This window comes from Etheostoma cragini, chromosome 5 (genome assembly GCF_013103735.1).
Source record: "Etheostoma cragini isolate CJK2018 chromosome 5, CSU_Ecrag_1.0, whole genome shotgun sequence".
Taxonomy (NCBI): Eukaryota; Metazoa; Chordata; class Actinopteri; order Perciformes; family Percidae; genus Etheostoma; species Etheostoma cragini.
The window spans coordinates 19291552-19316502 of NC_048411.1; the positions used below are offsets into that span (position 1 = coordinate 19291552).

The 24951-nt window shown below is 39.2% G+C and overlaps 1 protein-coding gene across 1 annotated transcript; it reads right to left on the minus strand.

Moving 5' to 3' along the window:
* Positions 1-16290: 16290 nt before the first annotated feature.
* Positions 16291-24729, minus strand: atad1a (ATPase family AAA domain containing 1a). Its single transcript, XM_034872481.1, has 10 exons — positions 24631-24729; positions 22981-23181; positions 22684-22782; positions 22461-22581; positions 21167-21367; positions 20568-20674; positions 19334-19423; positions 17734-17784; positions 17376-17548; positions 16291-16641 (listed from the first exon to the last, which is right to left on the minus strand). The coding sequence occupies exons 2-10, from the start codon at positions 23152-23154 to the stop codon at positions 16512-16514; spliced, it is 1146 nt and encodes a 381-aa protein (XP_034728372.1). The 5' UTR covers positions 23155-23181; positions 24631-24729; the 3' UTR covers positions 16291-16511.
* Positions 24730-24951: the final 222 nt, after the last annotated feature.

Below are 24951 nucleotides of genomic sequence, written 5' to 3' on the forward strand. Positions count from 1 at the left end.
AGAACCAGCTGCCAAATGTCATTTTGACAGGCAGAGACACATTTACTGGTGTGTGATGGTCACCTTGATTCTCTGGTTGGCAGCGTGGGAAAGTTGTAAAAGTGAACTATCAGCTGAGCAGCCAGCAACAGCAAATCATTTATCTTTGCAGGCTATATTCCACGTCCTGGCTATCACTGCACTCACCACTGGCAATTCAGCTTGCTCAACCAGCCATCCAACAGAATGCAGCGATGTGGCTGTGGGTGGTGTGAATGTTATCACTCTTCAGCGAGTCCAGAGACCTAGAGATTTTCCTGCAAGTGCTTCTTGGTCATAACAGCGGAGAGTCTCTCTGCAGTCGATGGCGAGAGTGCATCATCAATCAGTCCCAACTTGAATCGATCCCGCTTTCATAATGTAGCTCACAAAAAACAGTGAGTGGAGAGATTGGCAACAAGGTGCGAGACTTTGAAATTGCTGACATTGCTACTGAGATGTGAGTGCAGTGTACAGGCCCTGCTGGTGGCTTCCACAGGTTCAGATCAACAACAGGCTAAATCTGTATCTGTCCCCTGAAACTGGGCGCTAAGAGAAGAAAAGATCTCCAACACCTGGCTATTGGTAAATAACAGGATTTTAGGACATGAGTTTAATATTAGTCATTTATGTTTTAAAAAGATAGTTCAGTTGGTAGAGCGGACCCCCATAGGTAGCGGTTTACTCCATGATGCAGCAGGCCCGGATTCAACTCCGACCTGTGGCCCTTTCCTGCATGTTATTTTAGGAAGGTCTGGCTAGTCCACACAACACTCCAGCGTTAGGAGAAAAACATGATCTGGTTTATTGGCATTTCTTTGGGCAGTGCTAAGCACCAGACTTATCTGGGGATTATGAATGTCTGTAAAAACCGTTATGGAAATCTATCTAATAGTTCTTGAGGTATTCAAGTCTGAACCACGCAGTTTACTTACAAACTGATCAGATTTTCCATCCCTAGACAAAAAACAAACGTATAGGTCATTGTGCAAACAGCTCAGAAAGACCCATATTGTTGATGCAGCCACCTCTCGTGACTGTAGTAATTATCAAAGTATAAAAGTACCAAATACCACATAAGGAGGCAGGTTGGGATGGTCAATGGGACAAACAAACATAGGGCTTGCACTCAGGAGACTGGGGTTTATGTAATGTGTAATCAGAAGTTAGCGGTCACGTTTTAACATTGACTGACTTTTTAATCGACCTTAGTCTGTGACACAATGATGTTGGTGATGCAGTTACGTCCTCATTTTATTAGTTTTACATCCCTAATTTTACAGTTAATCCCTGAGCATTTCCCAACCCTAAGTATTTTTATTGCCTAAACTTAAGTAGTTCCCTTTCACAACAATAACTATAAATGTATAACTGCGACTGTATAAATAGAACGGTTACAGGATGAAAACTGCCAACTCACTCATGTGTTAAGGTCACGTGTGTAAAACTACTTTTGTGCAGCAGTAAATAGAACTCATATATGTCGTTTGGGGAGTCATTGGCCATCAAACTATTCTGTTGTTTAGGTGTGTGGATTTTTTACCTAGAGCCATGCCTCCAGCATGGTCAAAAAATAACAAAATGGGGACAAGAAATAACATTTACTAATAACCATGGCAAAAACACTAAAGCCAATTTAAATAACATTTGATAATAAAAAAAGCTTCCTTTATTATCAAACAGAGGTTTGAAAAGATACGTGTGGTTATTTGACAGAGAGGATATTAATTGTCAGGATCTTATGCTCTCTGCTCGTCACATAAATGGCATCTAAAATGTGTGTGCATGGCCCAAAATTTGCTTTCTAGCCCTGAGCTTAACATTTGACAAAGTGCCACCTCAGTTAAGACCATGATTAATTCTAATAAGACTTGAAAATTAAAAAAAAAATTTTTTTGATTAAGTTACTTCAAAGGATATGTTTCCATTATTAAGGCACAGTATGGACTTTTCTTGAGCAACAGACAACTGTGCACCGGACATTTTAATACATTTGTGTAACTTACAGTATGTGCCTATGCAACCTAAAGACATTAAAAATTATAACTAAATGCATTCTCAGCTTTTCAGGGTAAAAACTACTTAAAATCTGCTTTATGTGTTGGTGCTGGTAAAAACAGAGCATCATCGACAGGGTCAAATTCTGATGATATGATTGAAAATTGAATGGGACTCCATGACCTAGTTTACATTTTGATCTCTGTCAGCACAGACAGTACTGAGGAGCTTGTGCAAAAGCAGACTCCTCCCTGAATTCAGATTTAATTTAGACTGAGCTTTGGGATGCACCATCTTTGGCCTAAACTGTCATATTCAGTGTCACAAACTGGCTCAAGGAATGTGAGAAGGAGTCAATTAAACTAAGCTTAACACAAAACAAATGAGTGGATCCTTTTCTCAGCAATAAAAGCAGTGCATAGTTTTGTCATACTGTATGTGCTGTGGAGGCGTTTAAGGTGCAAAAATGATGAAGGGTGGATGTCATCTAGAAGAAAAGAGACATGGAATCTTTTATATAGCCTAAGGGCCCAGGTGAGCCTAATCAACTGACAACCATGCCATGCCAGCCAATTGACTACTGAGGTTTGCTAAGACTACGTTTACACATGGGCGGCTAGTTTCATAAATGGAAATTTATACCTCTTGAATCACGAATCATGAATCTTAATGAATCTCGTGGTCCCCTGACTTTCCCTCTAGTGCCACTATGCGGTTAACATTTGGTAATTTTAGTGAAATTTTAACATGATTGAATTCATAGCTTTCATGTTCCACTGAATTGTTATAACTTGCTGATCTACTGACATTTCATGCTACTTAGAAAATCTTAGCATGCAAAAAGGCAGGGACAGAGCTTACGCCGTGGCCTGCGTAAGTGGCCTGAAGTTTATACTTGAGCGCTGGTGTCTACGTTGTTTTATCAGCATGTGTGAATGCGTGGAGTGTGTGGTAGAGTGAGTGAGAAAGTAATGGGGATTAGCTTCAGAGCGAGTACTGACTCTGGAAACAAAGTGTCTCCCCCGTGCTTACTGACCACGGTTGGAGAGCTGTAGCAGAAAGTTAACCCTTTTCTTGATTTCATGTTGTTTAAAGAGGAAACCCAGAAATGAGTAGAGGGAAATGCAAACCTACTAAGCCCAGCCACACGGACCAATCACAGTTGTTGTGGTCTATGTTGGCGCGATTTTGAGGTGCACGTCAGGACAAATTGGGCTTTAGTCGGCCTATAAAGCAGCTCTAGTTGTTGTTTGCCAGGCCTGCATGCTTCATAAGAGGCATGCAGCCTACAGTATGGTAATACTTTCTGGGAATGAGTGTGTTTTATTTCATACAAACCATTCTGAGGCAGCAAAAGTATGTTCCATATAAAGGGAAGCTGATGAAATATAGCGCCAGATGGTTGTATTTAGTCTTTACAATAAAAACTCAATAACCCACAAAACAAGAACATTTGTATAAGCCTGTTACAAATAACAACAATAATAAGCCTGACTGACTTTCTGTCCCCACATATCCGACCCATTAAAAAATTTCTTTAAAACCATGAACATCTTCCAATATTTACATAATAGCTAAGTCCCTTCCTCTAAAATCCCTTTCAAGTGCCTATTTGAATATTCATTAGTGAACCTTTCCACTTGGAAGTTGTTCTAGAAATCCCCTCTCCCCTTATTGAGATCAGTTGTACTCATCCGGTTAAATAACTGCATGAATGTGTAATCAACCTTTTAATGTTAATGTAAAACATGGGAGACATTGCAAAACAGCTTTGATATGCAAGATGTGGTAGAGTGCTTCTCCTGATAGCTCATTTTTAGGCTCTGGACACAAGGCCTTGTTTATTAAAAGCTTCTGAGGATCCAAACTCTGATTGCTATCATTTCAAAAAGCTTGTGCTGCAATTTATCTTTCAGCGCAGCACCATGAATTTAAAACATTGTGATATGCACAGCCAACGAGTCCTGTCAGGTATATTTCTATCCTACTATTGTCTATTTCATTCCTGTTATTTTACAGGTGAAGGACCAGTGTGGACCAGTCAGCCAACCACAGAGCCTGTCAAACTGTCAGAAGTTATGAAAGCAATCCACAGCAATGGACTGTCAAGCTACCAGTTGGATAGCAGAGAGGGAAAAGCAGAAAAAGAAAAGGTAATTACAGTGCTGAGCATGTGCAATTTAAAAAGTATCATACATTACGTCAAAAGCAAACAATTTCAGTGTTGTTGCTAGTTTTTTCAACAAAATGTACAAAATAAGATCTAAGCTTCAAACACCTCATACAACTTAATATTCAATTGTTTACATTAATTTTGCATTGGGGTTCAAGTTTACACAAAATGGAAGCGCAGAGTACCAAAATATCTTATTTTTGTATAGATAACATTCCCACTAGACTTATAAAATATAAAACTATGGATAATGTAATGTTTAACTTAATATAAATAATATTCTAATAACAAACAAGATGGAAAGCCAGTTTATACATTAGGTACAAAAACATAACAGCCCAACATACTTATCGCTCTTTTCCTTATCCATTTCTAAACATACACTACTTTTTTCACACACGTACATTTCTGAAATAACTGACACAATTACTATACATAACCCCATTGCTTTGAAAGCTTTTTTGATATTTGTTAGTGTTTCTATCATTCCTGTTCTAATCTTTCACTCTAAGGGGAAGTTGTAAAACGTGCAGCAACAAGGCTAACACAAATTAATGATGTTTTTATGATTTATTAGCTTTGTATAAACTGCTCTCTTCAGTGTATTCCAGATATTAAGTAAAAAAAGAAATACAAGAGTGTAAAAAGAGTTCACTACAAAACTGCCTTTATGCAGAAAGACTCAATTCAATGTTATATTGTAATATATTATAATACTCGTGTTCTGGTTTAAAACTTTTGCTTTTTCTGTTCTATTCTGATCTGGTATTTTAGTTCTATGTCTTGTCTCCTTGTGAATGTGTAATTTTCTGTCTTGTTTAGAATGATGTTCTGTTTCCTGTTTTATTGTGATAGTCTGTTTTTTTTTGTGCTGTCTTGTCTAGTTTTACTTCCTGTGTTTTCCCACCCTTGTAATTGCCTGACTTTCACGTGCGTGGGTGCGTGCGTGGGTGTTTTCCCTCAGAAGAAAACAATGCACATGACTAGGCACTTGTAATTACATTTCTAACATGTTTAGAGGCTAAAAAAGACGTTTAAAACTTGCCCTGTTTCAGCCTGTTGGGTGCTACTTCCAGAATGGGGATAACTCGGTGTAGACAGCACCAATTCTTTTTTTTCTTGCTACTGACACCACTCCACATTTTCAAACTGAGCTACATGTTGACATCAACAAATTCTCCTTTAAACGCCCATTGAAAATAATCAGTTCTGTCCACTCAGTAAGTGGCTTTATGAATGTTTTAATGCTCTGCTAAGTGTGAACTTCTGTCAGCAACAAACACTTCCACAACCCAAGAACAGACATTTTGTCAAATATACGTGTGCATTCATTGGTAAATGATTGGACATGCATAAATAATCCTTATATTTGCCTCTTCGGCTGAAACTAATAAAAGGCGTCTTGCTGAGATACCCGTTTCACTTCATTCAGCTGCCTCCTATGTGGAGCCTTCATCGGGAAGTGAATCATTCCCTCCTGCTCCTGTGTCAGTGGTAAAGAGATGAGCCGCATGACCCCAGTGCATGATTAATTAGGGATCATTATCCCATCTCCGCTCTCCTCAGTGGGTGCTGTGCTTTTGTCCTCTCTTTCATTAGCATAGCTAGCTGCACTGTCAGCCGCCTTTTGACGTGACTCTGGAACATGGGAATGCGTGTGCCGCTGAGGTCTGTCAGAGGCTGTCCGGTATTCTGATCGGATGCTCTGGTGTTATTCTAATGTTTCTTTCTCCCCGTGAGATGAAGACGAAGAAGGGAAGCATACAAGGAAGTAAACGTTCAATGGGTGACAGCAAGGGTGTCATTAGGCCTTTTTTACAGGGGTGTGAGCACCTGCGTTATTGTGCCCCAGTTAGAAAGTAGCTTATTCATTGAAAAACAAAACTAAACAAAGTTTCAAATTAACTTTCATTCATCAAGAAAACATGCAGTATGCCAATTTCTTTATGGACCGGTAGTGTACTGGTTTGGACATTTAGAGGAGATATCGCCTTCATTAGATATTTCGCTAATACAGTATGTTTTAAGCAGCAGATTTCTAATGAGTCACTGAAGCTACTGTATAAGAAATGTGTTATCAGTTATGAAGAGACGTTTGGGGTCCTATTCTTTGTGTGCTGACAATAACTATAATCCAGGCTGATGCCATTTTAACCAGGCCAAATTATGTTCTTATTCTGGTTATATTATGTTACAAGGACTAATATGGCATTGCCTTGGATAACTCTTGCATTCTTATTTTGAAATTGGGGAAATATAGTACATAAATGGAAATCATAATTGCATGCATTTAAAGGATTGGCTATCCTTATACATCGTCTTAAAAAGACAGCACCTTATTGTTAGCAGAGCAGGAGTTAATTTAAGATAAGAAAAGCATAATCTGAAAACACATATGAAATTGAAATGCAATCCTGCCAAAGCACATCATTATATAAGAGATTAAAGACACTCTAAAACATCGAGTCCAATGAAATATCTGAGGCTGATAATGATTTCTTCTGTGGCATGAGTATTTTTTTATGGCTTGGATTTAAAATATATATATATATATATATATATATATATATATATAAAAATGTGTGTGTTTACAATATTTAAATGTTTCTATTTCACATTTGCAGGTTTGTTCCGGGGGATTTTCAAAGATTCTTCACGTTTTCATCTCACATCCATAACAATGCTCAATTAAAGAAGCAGAAGGCAGAATGAACACACATGAATGAATTACAACACATCATTAATGGCAGAAATATAAATAAAAAACAAACAGAGGAATGCATGGTGACTCTCTAAGCAATTGCAAGTAAAGAGAAACACACTAGGCTCATTCGAGATGAACTGCGCCTCGGCTGTTGTGAAGTGGACGAGAGCAAGCAGCTGGGGGTGTTGACAAAATTCTGCTGTCAAGATGGACAGTTTCCAGCAGCCTTCAGGCTGAACAGGAAGTGACAGAAACGCTGAGGTCCAATTCCGATTCAATAAATTGTCACATACGGGCACAAGGCTACATCGCGCATGCATCGAACCGTGCAACACACACACGGTCCAAACTGAGACAAGCAAACAAACGGTTTAGATGTTTTTTCATGAACCGTGCCACCCCTAGTGAATACCTATAGAGAAGAAGACCTTGCCAACTGTTAAGCATGGAGCTGGACCCAATGTTACGTAGCAGCTGGGGGCACAGGAAACATTGTGTGGGTGGAAGGAAGAATGGATCCAACAAACATCAAGACATTCTAGAGGCTAAGGTCTGCCCAGACATTTGACGTTAATGAGAGGTCAGGCCTTTCAGCATGAATGACAATGAACCAAAGCATACCTCAAAATCAACCATGAAGTACCTTCAGGAAATATGGATGTAGGTTATGGGATAACAGTTCCGTGGGTTTAAATATCATTGAAAATCTGTGAGGCAATGCTGTGCATGCAAGGAGGCCAACGAATATTTCTGAGCTAGAGGTGTCGGGTGAAAGAAGAATGGGGGGCGGGGGGGGGGGAGAATTAAAAGACTCTAACACTTTACCTGTAGGTATCTACATAAGAGTGAAATGAACCCTAATCTCAACCCTACCCATAAGTTGTCATGACAAAACCAAATGATACTTGCTAAAAGAACCATTAAGTCCATGGCAGTGCCATGTCACTCGTATGTAGATACCTTCAAGTAAAGTATAACCACAGTGTTACACTGTTCATGAAGTGAGGACAAAAAAGCAGGGAAGAGGCAAGCAGGCAGGCGGAAGTGTTTAGCGAGGATTTATTCACAAAAAACAAGGGTTCCAAGAAAGCAAAAACAAAGTCCAAAAACTGAAAACTCCAAAACCAGGAAATCAAAAAACAGGATCACAGAGACTGGAAAAACTTCACAGGGGAAAACTCACGGGGAACGAAAAACCGCAGGGAAGAGTACAAACGCTAAGCACCCAAGCCGGAACCCGCAAACAAACACACTGACACACGTTAGGTGAATTACATTAGGGAGGGGCAGGACAATCAGACAGACAAGAAGTAAAACTAGAGACAAGACAAGGCAGAGACCAGACTTCAAAATAAAACAGGAAACAGAACATACAGATAGTCAAGGGGAACACCAGACAGGAACAACACAAGACTAGGGAGGGACCACTGAGAAGGAAAAGAAAACAGGATTTAAAAAAATAAATAAAAAAACATAACTCAACAAAGTCTTATAGAAGCTAGCTACCTACTGGAATTGTGCACATTCTTACAACAGTACTGTACAACAGTTACAACAGTAACTGACCAAGCTTCCAACACATTTTCAATTAAAATAAAAAGTAATCTTTAACTTTAAAATTGAACTACTGTACCATTTAGAGATCAGATAAGCTTCTGTTCACTGCGATATATAGATCTGAGGCTGTACCTGTAGTGTCACAATTCATCCTTGAGTGACTTCCCCACACATCAATTTAGCTCTGGAAAAGATGAACTGCGCCTCTGATTTTGGAGCTATTTTATTCCAAGGAGGGATACTCAATATCAGCATCAGAAAGCCCTAAGAGCTCACCCTTCTCTCAACACCTAGCCCAACAGCCACACACCTTCTGATTACCTTTCAACTGGTGTGCTGCGGCCTTCAGACACTCCGATTACATCTGCTAATGGCAAATCCTTCTCTCCAGCCTGGCCTCCCATGTTGTCAGGTGTGAACAAGGAGAGGTGAGAGAAAATCTGGAGTCAGGAGAGTAAAACTTGTTGCTTTATGACTACCGTGGGCCAAAACTAAAGTTGGGTAAAAAAGAGGAACAGCATGTATTCAACCATATCTGTACCATTAGTGGCTTTCCTCATGCACAGCCCTAGTTCAGTTACTGGAAACCTGGAACGGTTTTATAAAAGGCAAAGTCAATACTGAATCACACAGGCCAGAAATATTCTGCTCCGCTATACTAAGTTGCTACTTATAGACTTTATAAAATATGGATGTTGTTCATGTGACATCATCCATAGGCTTCTGAGGAGCCAAAATGAAGGTCAAGTGGACAGCTCCTGGTTGCTGCGGCCGTACCGGATGTTAGCTAATCCCAAAATGGGCAAAGAGGTGGAGCGTAGATGGAGCTGAGGCGGGCTTAATGAAGCCTACGGTCTTCAAGAATTTTACTAAACATACACTGTAGATCTCATATGTTCCCAAAATATCAATTGACCTCCTGTTTTCACATGTTTAAATGTCATTTGGCTTGTTATGATCACCAGTACATGTTGCTACATGGCATGTCTCTCCTACACACACTGCTTTACAGCATCCTGGTGAAGGGGATGAGGCCCCTCTGGATTATGTCAGTGGCTTTTACAGTGATGCTCTAGCAGCATATCTATCTATCTATCTATCTCTATACACACATATATATATATATATATATATATATATATATATATATATTAGAGCTGGGCAGCAATTGAAAATTTTAATCGCAATTAATCACATAATTTCCCTGAGTAATCGTAACTAATCGCAAAATTAAATTATTAATTCAAAAGTTGTGTACATAGTGCAATTTTTTTTAATGTTCTGCCATATGAATGAAAGTGCCGTAACATTTGTCTTGCAAAAACGTAACAGCATTTTGTTTATAAAGTAGCAGTAAAATAATTTTTTTTAGTGTACATCTCAACTTAAACAACGTACTTATCATGTCCAGAGTTGAATTCTATCTGGTTGGAACGTGTTGCTAAGCGACTCCTTCTTTTGTACACGTTCATCTATTGTTGCTCTAACTCTGCAGCCCTTGCTGGACTGTGTTTAGAGTGCCCCACAACTTTTCTCCACTTTGCAAGGACACCGTCAAACGCACTGTTAAGCAGAAACACTGTGACAGGACGCTGGAGACCATGCGCAAAGCAGGGGACATGTTCAAAAGGCAGAAGGCTTGCAGCAGCGATCAGATTTCGTATCTATCGTACTATCTGTGCTAACTACGGTGACACATTCCACTGCTGAGCAACTTTAATAAAGTGTCCCGCGCATGTTTCAGCATAATGTCTCTCCTCTGTTTTCATTACAGTCAGAGCACGTGAATGCAGCGCCCACTTTTCATCAGTATAATGCACTGTAACTCCGAGATAATTATGGTTACCCAGTGAGTCCAGTAGTCCCCAGTGAGTCCAGTAGTCCCCAGTGAGTCCAGTAGTCCCCAGTAAGAGCAGCAGCGGGTGCATGTTGTAACGTGGTCGCTTTTGCATTCCTCTCCTTTTCATACAACTGGGAGTCTGATGGTGCATGTTGAGGGAATCTCGTACCTGCCGTCATTGTTGCGATTCTCAGACCAATGTCCTCCACAACCCTAGGACCTGCAGTCTGTAGCTATCCACGTCGCTATGGCATTTGTTAGCGTCTCTTGCCTTTGTTTATCTCTACTTACCACACGCTGCATCTAACGTAGCCTGCCGAAGCCTCGCGCCACTGTGTGTGTCGTTGAATGCTTTGCTGGTATCCACTGTCAAGGTGATACTTCAGACTGGAAGTACTCCGGTGATAAGAAAATTTAACTTTGCAGTATTTACAAAGCCTGTGAGCAACACACTTTTACAACAAAAAAGAAATAATAAAAACTGCGTTAACGCAGAGTTTCACCTTGTGTACTTGGTCCACGCCAATCGGTTTTGAAGTTAAGATAGTAAATCACAAAAAAATAAAGCAAATTGAAGCAAAGGGGCAAAGCTTGTCATGTTAGCCTTTATCCTGGAAATGTACTTCTATTGATCCAGACTAGGTCTTTTAGACGCATGATGAACCTTTGAGCTAAATATGCACTTGAAAGCCAAAGTAACTGCCTCTTTAACCCCTCAGCTCAAAGCAAAGTCCTGGTGGTTAATCTGATCCAGGACCATTGTCGCACATATCTATCCTTTTGATGTGACTACCCACTGAAGCAAAGAAAACAAAGACTAAATCAACATGGTCCTCTTGCCCAACATCTTTTTTACAGAACTCCTCGAATCCTATTCTTTGGTATAAAGCTGCTCTGCCCTTCATATGCTTATGCAATATGGCTTTGTGAGTTACTCCAGCTATAAAACTCTAAGCATCAGCAGGCAACAGGATGTCCTACTGAGAAATGTGGCAGGGATAACAGCTGCCTCTGGTTTCTCTAGGCTCGCTCAATCATGTCTGATGGCACTAAAGCTTTCAGAAGACTGTCACTGAGCAGAGTGGGGCCATTATACACTCTCTCCAACGTTCCTATAGAAAAAAGATTGAGACCATCATACCAGGGCTGAGAGCTCCTGTAACGAAACAGACAAGGGCCAGGCAAACGTGAATCTATCTGAGTCTGAGCTCTCCTCTCAATGGGAAGTCTTTGACATCTCCAGCCAGCTGTGATGCGGGGGAGATCTTCTTCCATCATGTTTATCGACTGGGAGTTGTCCTCTAATTGAAAAGAGCTGGAGTGGATACTTTCACTTTGACTCCCTGTTCATGAATAACTCATCGATAGCTTTATGAATAACTAATCAATGACTCTGAGTTAGAGATAAGACATGAATCCTCGCAGAATTTCAGATTTTGCCTCATTACAGAATGCACTGTAAATATTACTTGGCCATCTGTCCACACTACAGACTGCAACATATCTGCACTTCATGGCATTGCATAACTCTTTCTTGAAAATACAACATTTTACCAGCCTTTGGAGAATTCCCAAACACACACACAAACATACAAAGTTATAAAAATATAATTTTCTGACCAGCTCTGGAGCCATAATCAAATAGCTGTTGTAACATGGAAACCTAGTAAATCCTGAGAGGTTTTTAAAAATAACAATAATTTGACTTGATTTTCATAGCCGTTATGAGTGGGTTCAGTCCGATTTCATGACCTTAGAACACATGGCCAGACATCCATTAAAAACTCAAACCATAATTTTAAAATAGTTTGGCTGTCAGCAAAACCTGAATAGTGGACTTATTAAAGACTGCAACTGCCCATTTGCCCTGAATGGCTTAGCTGCCCCTCTGATAAAAGTAAGTAATAGAAAAATGAAAACAAAATGAGAGCAGACACGCTAGCCAGAAAGCTAGTGAACATCAACCTTACTGACTTATGGCAAGAAATCAAAGTAATGAATACAACAAAACACCCTTACCAGCTGACAGTGAAGGTGTTTGTAGGCCTGAAAAATTAATAGTTGAGCTTTGGCGTGAGCACTACCGTGACCTTTTTAATAGTGTTAAAAGAAACCCATTTAGAATCAATCAGGAACAAATTGATCTCTCAGCCGATATGATAGTTAGGGCAGCAGATATTTATGATGCCATTAATATGTTGGACAACGAATCCTGCGGTGTGCACTGCATTACTGCAGAACATGGCAGTAGAGTAGAGCTCTGCCCTCTACTTTTGATGCGCTTTATTAGTTGTCTGGTTCATGGTGTCCTGCCAAATGGTATTATGCCTGTAATGCTAGTGTCTGTGCTAACTAGCTCAACAGTATTGACAATTATTGACCTATGCATTAGCCGGTATCTTGTCCAAGAAACTGGAACTAAAACTGTTAATAAAGCTAGAAATGTGTGGCCTTACTGCTGACAATCAGTTTGGGTTCAAAGGAAAGAACAGAACTAACCGGTGTATCTATGCTCTTATTGAGATTGAGTTCAGGTACACAAGCTTGATTTAATCTATTTTATTGAGCATCAAAGGCATTTGACAGAACTAATCATGAACAATTGTTTACAAAATTGCTAGATAGAGATGGCTCTAAATTGTTTGTGAAAGGTTTAATGGTTTGGCATGCCCATCAAATGGTTCAAGTTAAATGGGATAATGTTGCATCTGTTCCATTCTGTGTTAGTAATGAAGTGCTGCAAGGAGGAATTTTGTCTCCTATTTTATTTAATGTTTATATGCAGGACTTATAAAATCAGTTAAATAGATTAAAAATAGGCTACTAGAGACAATCTGGCCCTGTTCCATTTAGTGCTGGGCTGCAGCTGCTGAAGGTGTGCTCTCTGTATGGCCTTGATCATGATATAAAGTATAACTCTAAGAAAAGCCACATAATGATAGTTAAAAGCGCTGAGGACCGGAAATTACGTTTCCTATCTTTTATTTGTCAGATAGTCGTCTTGCTCTTTATTAAATTTATTCTCAAGCTAACGTTGGCTCTGACTCCATTAAGTGATCACTGTTTAGAACCTATATCACACGGTTATATACTGCAAAATTGTGGTCTAACTCTAAGAAAAAAAGTACGCGGACTCTCAAGGTAGCATATAACAATGCAATGAGTTTGCTGCTTCCGGCTCCCTGCTCCTGGTGCGTCTTTCAACTGGGTGGACTGTCCTCAGTGTGCCCCAACGATGTAACAGCAACAGTCAAAATACATTACATCCACACGATTATTATAGTTAAATTTAGCAATTGATCCGCGGTTCACATGCATTCCAAACAATGAGCGTTGATCCGTTTGGACCACAGATCAATTATGTCCGTTACACCACTAGTAATAAGGTTTGGAAATTATATATGTAGTTTGAAATCTTCACAAATTAGACTTTATCTTTTTGGACATTTATTACATGTAATACATTTAAACAAGTGCAGGACAAAGACCAACAGGAACCCATGCTGAAATAATAGAGGTAACATTTTTCTGGTAAAAAGAATGCTATTTGTTTTGTCATTAAATAAATACACTTCACAGTACATGATTACCATATTTAACACATACACATATTTTACAGTGTAATTACCAAGTAACTGTATATGAACCATAGAATAAGTCTCTGCCACGTAACTGATGAATGACCTGATGACGTGATATTGCATTGAGAAAAACCATTTCCCTTCTCCAAGAATAAAACGAAGACCTGTAAGCAGCAGCGACACAATCGCCAATTTACAGCAACACTAACCTTTCACTGTCACCTGAGGAACTAAGAGGTTTAAGAAAGAGACTAGATATCACTGAATATACCAATAATGCTGACAATGCAGGCTCCTCTTTTTGAATATCGCAACACAATATTAAAACTGCTCTGCATGTGAGCAGTCCATTAGCCAGTTTGCTACACCTGCTTCAGTGCCACGACAGTGTAGCTGCAGCACCACCACGTGGTCATGGTTGAATGACCTGATATGCCCTTGCTAACTCACACTGAGTGGGAGAAAGGTCTGTATGACACCCATGAACAGATCCATGAAAACATGCTGTGACCATGTGGCGTATAATGGGGCTTTTTATACAGAGGAAAGTCCGAAAAAGCGGATCAACAACTTGAGACTGACTGGATGATTAAAAGCATTTGAATGTTAAAGCCTTGCTCTCCTTAAAATGCCAATAAAAGTAACTGACAGAGAAAAACCCAGATGTGTGTTGCAGCGACAGCATTGATTGATGCACAAAGCGTGAAATGAAAAGTTCATTATTAAAAATATTTAAAGCAGAACAATGGAAAATTACTTATAATGGCACAATAATTATGACACTCAAAATGCTAGCAGCTGAGGACTGAGTGGTGATGAATCAAATAAGCATACTAGTACAGCTATTAGTAGGAGGGTAATGATATTGATATCAGGGCTTATAACTCATTTTTTGCCGGCCTTGGCTTAGGTCTTTACAGCTGTGGTTCCTGTTACAGGGTTTAAGTGGTGACACGATCTCTACTTGAGACTTAAATGTTTGTTATCTGTTTTTGTCTACACATATTAAACTGACAGGAAAAGCCTGCTTTGCTATGTTTTCTTAATTTTCTCTGCACAAACTAATAAGAGGGAAATCGAAGAAAAAAAATGAATTCATGAAAGGTGCTTTGACAGCCAGTCTGTTCTTGCCCACCGGAGTATGGTAATGAAATGCATTTGATCTGAAATTGGATGGCGGGACCAGGTCATTTGTAATTAGCATTGGGAAACTTCCCAATAATCCCATTTTAGGGCAGCAGACTCAAGTGCCATTTGCAAACCACAAACCAGCAAGCCACTGACATTTCACAGGTCAAACTCGGACAAAAGAAAAGAAAAAAGAACAAGTAACAAAAATACCTAGTAAGAATAGGAAATACCTAAGGTCAGCAGAAAAAAGAAAAAAGGTTCTTCTGCAGCGATTGAAGTTTTATTAAGAAAGACGCTAGCATATGTCATCCACTTTTAGACAAATTAATAATCTCAAAGAAATAAAAGGAACTTTAAATAAACCTTTAAAATGTAAACTTGCTGTTGGGTTTCAACGCCATGTCTGTGCCCAGGTTCCACGAAACCATCACACGTCTTGAGGTGGTGCCAGGTGTGGGGGGGGGGTTCTGGTTTTCACTTTAAATTAAAAGCTAGATTTTTGTTGAAAGTGTATAATGCATACTAACGGAAATTCTACCATGTCATAACGCTTAAGCCCCCCCAATCTCCAGCACTTCGTGCTACAGTTTGGTGGGTATGCGGTAGAATGTATGTGTGCATGTCTGCATTTTAGTCTATTTTCTTGTCATATAAGCTTCCACTTAATCATCCTGTGTAAACTTTTAAAATGATAAAATAGGTACATAATTGATATTTTAATAACAATAATAATAAAATAAGATTTTTTCTGTGTTTTCGTGAAGTAAATAGCTTTTTCATCCTCATAATGAATATTTTTAAGCACAAAACATAAGTTTGTTTTAAGTGTGCATATTGGCTTATGCGTGGTCCAGGGCCCTCTTAAAGGTCCAATATGTAATATATTTACTGTAATGAATCAAAAAATGGCCCCAATATGTCATCAGATATTAAGGAAACATGCCAAGTTGAAATACTATATTTTCTGACAACAATGCTAATGTAAGTATTTTCTCCTTTTGAAATTTCCATTCTGTGACGGAAATCTTTTTTGGCCTGAGTGATGTTATCAACTTCCCAGTTTGACAGCCAGGCTGGGTTGCCAGATATATACCTGTAAAAAGGTAAACTTTTTGAATTTGTACTGCAGTAACTATATTAAACACTAGCTGTCAGTATTGCAAACTGCATCTTTGATCTTACATTAAAACAAGTGTTGATGAATGCTAAAAAAGTTATTAACTTGAAAGCAAACTTGTACGCACATTTCATGCAGAAGGCAGATTGACTTGACGTCAGTGGCCAGTAAGACATTAGATTTCTGAATGTATTGTAACTGTACATATGTGACAGGGTTGTGCTAAAAGGGAGCATGCCCAGAACAATCCCTGCTTGGATACATAAACGTTAAGAGATGTATGGCTGCTCTCTGGCTTTTGACATATTAGAGGAGCCGCTGTTGGTGAGTTGGAACACACTGCGGACAAAAGCGAGATGAAATCATCTCTCGCTGTGGTGCAGTGTTGATGTTTAGTCCAGGGGTACCTCTGACACAATGGGCAACATGTAGACGGTGGCCTGTTTAGATTCCTTCATCTTGTCCAAGCCAAAAAGGAGGTCCAACTGGGTGACTGGCCGCAACCGGTCCTCATCCACAGGTCTGGTGCAAAGGACAAAAGAGGTCAGACACAGTGACCTATACACAGCTACCGATAGCTGTGGCCCAAACTAACTTCTCAATGGGCGTTTTAGAAAAAAAGACTACAGGATCAACTCACTGGATTGATTACTGATAACTACAGTAAGGCTGCATGTCTTTAGAGAGCTTTCAGCAATGTGTTCTGCTGCCTTTTATTCCTTAGTAGCTTAGTGTTTAGAGTGCTAAAACTTAACAAGTTAAAAAGCATTATTTGTAGCAATAGTGCTTTACTCCAAGACTGATTTCAGTAGTTGCTTAGCAACAACTGAAGCATAGGTTACACAGATGATATATTTAGCCTTTTTATAAAAAGAAAGTTTTTAAAATCAACCAGATTTACTTCAGATACCTTCAAAATGTAATCTCACGCAGTACTTTGTGACATTGATCAACACTCCAATGTATATGTAAATGTATGTGAGGACTGAAACTGAAATTATTTTAATGTGTTTTCACTTATTACTTTAAATATCACACTGAAAACAGAAAGGAATGTTTCATTTGTGGAAATATTAAGTCAAATGTAAAGTTGGTGAGTACCAGAATATACAGTAGATCACTTGACATAATATTGCTTTCAAAAAACCCACATGTCTGACCTTAACTGTTTAGAGTAGGTACTGTATTTAAACAAACAGATGCTCGGTGGACCCAAAGGCTATGAAATCTTGTGGGTGTTTGAATAAGAGTCATACTTTTCCTCCTCCTCGCAGGCCTGTAGCTGCTGAGCAATCTGCCTCATCTGCTCCTTGCGGACGTAGTCCCGGACTCTATACATGGCAGCATCGCGGCAAAGCTCCCGGAGATCACTGCCTGAGTAACCCTCTGTCTTCTCAGCAATCTCCTTTAGATTAATGGCATTGCTCAGCTGAGTAGAGAAACAGGACAGCAATGTGAGACAAATGTAAAGAATTAATCTGTGTGTTCATGGGGGATCTGATTTATTTTCATATGATTGGAAGGTGAAAATACAGGTGTGAAATGGTCTCTGAGAAATGACAAAAGCTGACTTGAATAAAATTAAGTCACATCTTACATTTTGTCACATCTTACATTTTCTCCTGCTAAGATCAGCCTCAGGATGTCTTGTCTTTGTCTTGTGTTCTGCAAAGACAGAGGGACAGTGGATCTTGAAAGCGTATTAATATGAATCAAAAAAGATGGCACGTAACAATTAGAAACTAATCACCAGTTAAAAGACTTTTTAATGATTAGACACTGCCTTCGTGCCATTACAACTGCCCGAACACATTATACACAAACAATAGGTGTAAATACATGTACAGCTATAAGATATAATTGTACTCCTTTACTGTTTCTCCTGCATCAACAGCTTTCATATATTTAAAGTACTGTGCAAATGTTTTAGGCAGGTATGAAAAAAGGCTTTAAACTAAGAATGCTTTCAAAAATGGAAGGGGTAATTTATTTTCATCAATTACCAAAATGCAGTGAAGGAATAGAAGAGGAATCTAAATGGTGTGTGACCATTCTTTGCCTTCAAGACAGCATCAATCCTTGTCGGTACACTTGCACAGTATTTGAAGGAACTGGGCTGGTCGGTTGTTCCAAACATCTTGAAGAACTAATCACAGATCTACAGTGGATGTAGGCTTCCTCAAATCCTTCTGTCTCTTCATGTAATGCCAGACACAATCAATGATGTTGAGATCACTTCCACGACTTCTTTACACTGAAGACAGTTCTTAATGACCATGGCTGTAAGTTTGGGGTTGCAGAATAAGTGTGGGGCCAATATTAGGCCTCCTTCGTGGTTGGATGTAATGATGACAGCCTGTATTTTTCAGCATTGAGGACACCATTAATCCTGACCAAATCTTCAACTCCATTTGCAGAAATGCAGCCATAAACTTTGAAGGAACCTCTACCATGCTTCACTGTTGCCTGCAGACACTCATTATTGTAGCATTCTCCAGCCCTTTGGCATACAAACTTTTTTCATTATGACTGACTGTCAATCAAACTAGATATTAAAAGAAAGTTCTGTGGCATTTTTTTGTGTTAGTTCATGTTTCACGAAAAGTTTAACCTGAGCCAGAACGACAACAAAGACAGAGATCATATGACAAACATACAGGGATAGTAGTGTACACCTGTTAAACATAATAAAATATATGACCCACTGGTATCGGATCAGTACTTGGTATACAAAAAAATTGTATCAGGCCATCTCTATTAGTAACACCAAATACTGATGTGATTTAGATTTTTCTTTTGTTCGCTCACTTTGCATTTTGTAAATTGATAAAACTAAACAATCATTATTTATATTTTTGAAAGCATTCTCAGTTTGAAGCATTTTTTCACGCCTACCTACAACTTTTGCACAGTACTGTATACCTGACATGATTAGGTGTGGTCATTGTACTGTATTAAAATATATTAATTTACCTTGAATTTACTCTGCATAAAACTGCCCCAAACATTTGACAGTACATTTGAAATAGTGTATAAATCAATGTGTATTAATTTACTTTTCATAGAGGACAACTGTTTGTGCTAGTGTTTCTGTGTACGCGGGATAGGCCCAACATGCTGCCAGGGAGCAAATCCAATGGAGAGTGCTCATTGAAGCCTTACGTCCCATAGAGAATGAAGAGGAGTAAGTAAGTATCGTGTGTACACGCCTTACCGGCAGGCCAACATGAAAAGTGGTAGGCATCCTGCGCAGGATGGCTGGATCAACATCCTGTGGCCTGTTTGTGGCTCCCATCACCATCACCTATAATCATAAGAATCACAGTGTGAATACATTATGCCATCAAAACCACCTGTTGTATTAACTCTACAAACACATTTTGTAAAATGTAAGTGTTTTTAAAATAAACAGTATTGGGTAGGATTGTTCTTGTCATTGGAAAAGTGGGACTTAATATGGGATGTACTTAATCTGGTATGTACTAGGGGTTGCACAGACTAGATTGACTTTATTCTTCCACAATGACATTTTGAGCTTAAAGACGACTAGTCACTGATCATGTGGTTTTCTCAATAACAACATAGACCTGTAGCACAGTTGCTGGCAAAATTAGTCAAAATCCACGCTCATTTTCACGCTCAACTTTATGGAAAAAACACAAAACATTTTGGACATAAGAATATATTGGAGCTAAGGACAAGGAGAGCTGCCTGTACCTGTTTGGATTTCTGCTATGCAAAAGGACGTTTGTGGTTTGCTTTGTGTAAAGACACGCAGGAGCTATTGTGGGTGCTAATGCTAATGTTACAGGCTGTCCAGCATTAGATCACTGGATTCTTGCACGGAGCCCGACGTAGGAGGTATGATTTGCATACATTTAAATTCTGTGCACACATAGCTAAGCAAACAAGCACGGATAATAAACTTTGCACTGAATTTTTTTTCACGGCAAAGTTTTGATTGACTGACTGGACTGTTGGACATAATTGCCGGGACTGGTGTGCGTAAAGTTACAGCTGGTAAACCAAGTAGTGTGAGTAGACTCAAAGCCCTTTAAAAAAATCTAACACTCAGCAGTGTATATATTCTCTTAATTTCCTTTCAAATGCGACACTCAAATTAGACATTTAGACACAATTAGACATTCTCTGGTAGCGTGTTGAAGCACAAACTGAAGAACAGGTAGTTGAGCTCACTGCAAAAGTGCTTGTTGATTAATTGGACAGGTTTCAAAATGCTAGAAAGGCTAAGCAACACCAAGCAAGCCTGTTAAGAGAATCAACACAAGGGTTGATATTAAAGGGTCCTAAGATACAGATATAGATTGCAAAGCATTCTCTCCTCCTGTGATTTTATTAGGCTAATTGACTAATAATCGATTTTCTTTACATCAGAGTCCTGCAACCCCTAGTATGTACAGCATAGGAATGAGCTTTGGCTGTGTTACCTGGGTGGTTGAGGAAGTATCCAGGCCATCCCACAGGCTCATGAACTGGGCCTTCATCATGGCTGTCGCCTCATGGTCCAGGCTGGAACGGTTCCTCAGGAATGACTCTAATAAACAAGAGACAAAGAGCAAAAACAGGGATGAAGACAGCATTTACACACAACTCATCTGCTCCTTGATTTAGCATAGTATTGTGATACACAGACAAACAGTATTACACTTTTATAATATAAAGTTGCACATAGAAATTTTGCATTTTTGGTGGTAGAATGATAAAAGCAATTGGAGTTTGCAGTGTCAGGCTTTTGAAACTTGTTCTACACTGATAGACGGGACATTATGATAAGACAGTCTGTTAAAGTGCTGAATGTGCTTTAAGGAGCTGTAAACCTATAAAAAGAAAGGTTTCCAGTGCTGCTGTAGTTGCTATTCCACCCTTACAAAAATAGAAGGAAACCCTGGATTTTTTTGTTTATACGAAAACTGTAAAAACATCATAACAATATGAGTATCAGCTGTTTGAAATCATTTCTGCTTGAGTAAAGCTAAAGCCGAATCACATCTAACAGTGTAATAAACTCATGCATTTTCAAACTCACCCATCTCATCAATGAAGATGATGCAGGGCTGGATTTTGACAGCCAATGAGAAGACAGCAGCAGTCAGCTTCTGTGATTCGCCGTACCACATGTCGGTCAGTGTGGATGCCTGAAGGTTGATAAACTTGCAGCCCGAGGCTTTGGCTGTTGCCTTGGCGATCATGGTCTTCCCACATCCCGGAGGACCAAACAATAAAACACCTACAAGGACAAAATATGAATTACTGTTTCTTTTAACCTCCTGTTATGTTTTTGTTTGAAATACTAAAATTATTACTAAACGAAGTATACTTCCAGCATATATTAAATCACATGGGTGTGTTTATAAAATACAATCTGTTTGAGCAAAACAATACATTTTACATGATGTAACAGTTCATATACCTTATTACATATTGGGACTCATATCAACTATTCCTGGCAACCGTGAGGAGAAATTTTGCCTATCTTGGTCTTCTCCTTTAACACATGTACAGATGGAAAATTCCCAACTTGCTGCATACTTTTAAAAAGGTAACATGATATAAACAAAGACTGGAGACTAGGAATGGAACTGGATCCTGGGACATAGCTCTCTATGGAGGCATAATACACCAAATGACTTTCTAACAGTAACGAGAAAGAGAATGGCTAATGAACAAACTGATGGGGTTCATAACAAATTAAAAATATGTAGTTTGTCAAAGTCATGAATCATAAAACCCAGTTAGCTTGCCATTGATGCATTTCAACTCAAACGATTAGCATTTGTGAAATAAAGCGCAGTCCGAAATTGTAACAGCGACTTGGATGACATTGTTTTTTGCAATATATTAAGGAATAAACATTGGCTGTGAGGTTAAAAGGCTAACTTTCTTCAGCACTTTCAGTTCCATACTGAGTTTACAGTGTTGCTCCTAATACAACAGTTGCTACCTGCTTTCAAGCAGCAGCAATTGGGTACTTATAAATCACTAGGACTATGCATTCTTAGTAGATCTAAAGAAGCAGGGTGACCTTGAACATGCAGAAAAAGTAACCAAGTAGATTTTATGGTGTTCCTCAAGTGTGTGCTTTGACCTCAATTCAGCATAGCAAATATTTCACTACAAAGCATACTAAAGGCAACAAAAAAACCTTGAAATAAGTAAGACCTTAAGCTGGCCTTAGTACAGGTCTCTGGTCTTATTTATAAATGTGGCATATAATTACTTTAAGAAATGCATCTTATATTATCCTATAATGTCAGCATGAACCTTAAAGATTATGAGTAAGGTTTGACCATTTGATATCTGATTAGATAACATGTTGCTACCTTTAGGAGGCTGAAAGAGTTTGGATCCAGCCAAAAGGTGTCTTTTCTGAAAGGGCAGGATGACTGTGTCTTGCAGCTCATTGATAATCTCATCCAGACCTGCTATATCTCTCCAGGACACCTGCAAGAGGGCAGATTATAATGAAGTGCAAAGATAAAAAGGGTAGAAATGTCTCAAAACTTGATAATCTCAATGTCATGGACAAGAATCACAGCCCGTTACCTTCATAGTTTGAGGATCAACTAGATGAACTGCAATGTTCATCTCGTACTCTGTTAGTTTGACGCCCTCAATGCCAATCCTCTTCATCAGCTGCTCTGCCTGTAGAAAGGAGACAACTCAGCTGAAGACACAAAACGATGGTGTGCAAAACGCTGCTCCAGTCGTTCTTCATTTCTTGATCATATCTGCTACACTGACAGCAGCGAACTCGGACAAATGTCCACCTTGTTCTTTCATAATATAAATGTTTATGTAATGTGCTGCTTAGTTTTGTTTAGTTTAATGTGTTCAATATACCCTTTTCTTGGCTTGGTTTTTCTGTTTGGAGGTAGGGTCCATAGCATCTACAACCCATTTGATGCTGTAGTAGGTTGCTGCGCCAAAGATGGTCAACCTCAACAACATGCCCACCACTTCATTCCTGGACAAGGGCCGCATCAGGGCCTCTTTGGGAAGATCCTTAAGCAGCATCTCTGCTAGCTGATGTCAGCCCATTAGCTGGGTAAAAAAATGTGTAACAGAGAACATACGTTTCATAATTGATCATAATTGCAACAGTTAGAAACAGATGAAAATAGGGGTAAGATTGAGCTACTTTGAACGCATGCGCACAGTTAGTAGAGGGTATGTGCCGCGGAATGCATGTTTTAACTGGCTACACCTGATGGAGACACACGGCGTAGGATTGTATGAGTCACAGGCGAGATAGAGCTTTAGCTTTTGGATTGTTATTGTTTCTTCAGTTTTTTGAGCTGGCGTAGCGCTGTGAAAATTCAATGTACATTCAGCTTTCATCAGAGGATGCAGGTGACAGGAAACAAATAGAAACAGAAACTCTCAGAATGAAACTGACAATACGCTCATTCAGTCACTAAGTTGTTTATTTTACAAGAAATAGACATTTTATGATCCATTTCTGAGTAAAGGGGCCGCACTCATCTAGTGTAAAATATAAGACTGTCCTATTTTTACGTTCCGCGAAGCATGTCCTCTGCGCGCTTCTCTCGTGCGTGGTAGCTAGTTATCCATTATGGTGTGAGCCTAGTTTTGGAATGTCTGTTCCGCATGCGTTACACGTGCAATGAAGCAAGCCCGTAACATTCACTAAAATTAATTATACTTTTTTTGCTGCTGTTGAAAATATATAGCGTTATTATATAAGGGGCAAAACACTGGTAGGGAAGACACTGCGCTCAACCCGTAGGGAGCTAGAATCCCATGTTGCTTGATTTAACAAATCACACAATTTATGTTGCTTTGCAGTACATTTCTGTAATTAAATGGCGGTATTGCAAGTGTAAATCACATTTTACACATGCTCCTGCTGACCATCAAAATGCATCGTGAATGGCAATGGGTGTGTTGACCCAAATCATTAAATTTACATTTGTTTAACATACCATACTCCTTGTTGGATCAGACTTATGCCGAATTGTTGCATGAAGCGGGGTGATTAGCCATTAATGGTAAGGCATATTTTGAGGTATACAAGAAGAAGAAGAAGAAGAAGAAGAAGAACAAGGAGAAATGGTGCACGGACCTAAACATTTTTGGCGTCAGATAAACGTTCTCCCAGAGTGATTTATGGCTCAAGAGTTCTCCAAATCAAAAGCTAACCCGTCACTTGTTAACAATATTTTACCACTTACGCTAATTGAGCTGAGGTTGTTTCCTTACGTACCAACACAATGTCGCTATTTTACAGTATGGTTTACTACAGAAGAAGAAATTCTATTAATTTGTCAGTTAGCATCTCGAGGCAAGCTAAAGCTAACGGACATAGACTATAAAGTCTATGCTAACGAAACTGAAACTAGCAAGCACCAAACAGTCCTTTTAGCATTGTAAAATGTTTGTATAAAGGGCTGAGTACATTTTACCCACATTCTGTTTGCTGTCACACATGTAACGTCCCTTGTCAGATAGAAGCCATAGAGTCATACTTACTAAAGAACTGCGAAATGCTACTGAATAACGCTGAAAACACTGGCATTTAAGGTGCATTACTTTTTGTAACTCGGGTAGGAACAAACACTTCAGTTCCGTTCAACCCACATAGCCACAGTCAGCCACTGGAGGGCAATGATTGCACACAGATAATACATATTAGCACCCTGGACAGCATCTCCAACTAAGGCAGGTACTGTAGAAGTAGATGGTGCGCAGAAATTAGACTGGAAACCATTTATTGTTTACTGGTGTTTAAATGTACATGTGGCATTGCACCTTTGAGGGACAACAACAGAAAGAAAATCAGTAGGGAATTTT

Coding starts and splice junctions, on each gene's coding strand:
- atad1a (XM_034872481.1), bottom strand. CDS start 23,154: ATGCTGCTTAAGGATCTTCCCAAAGAGGCCCTGATGCGGCCCTTGTCC. Junction 22,582..22,683: donor TTGATCCTCAAACTATGAAG/GTAACGGGCTGT, acceptor GCCCTCTTGCAG/GTGTCCTGGAGAGATATAGC. Junction 17,549..17,733: donor TGATCTTAGCAGGAGAAAAT/GTAAGATGTGAC, acceptor TTCTCTACTCAG/CTGAGCAATGCCATTAATCT.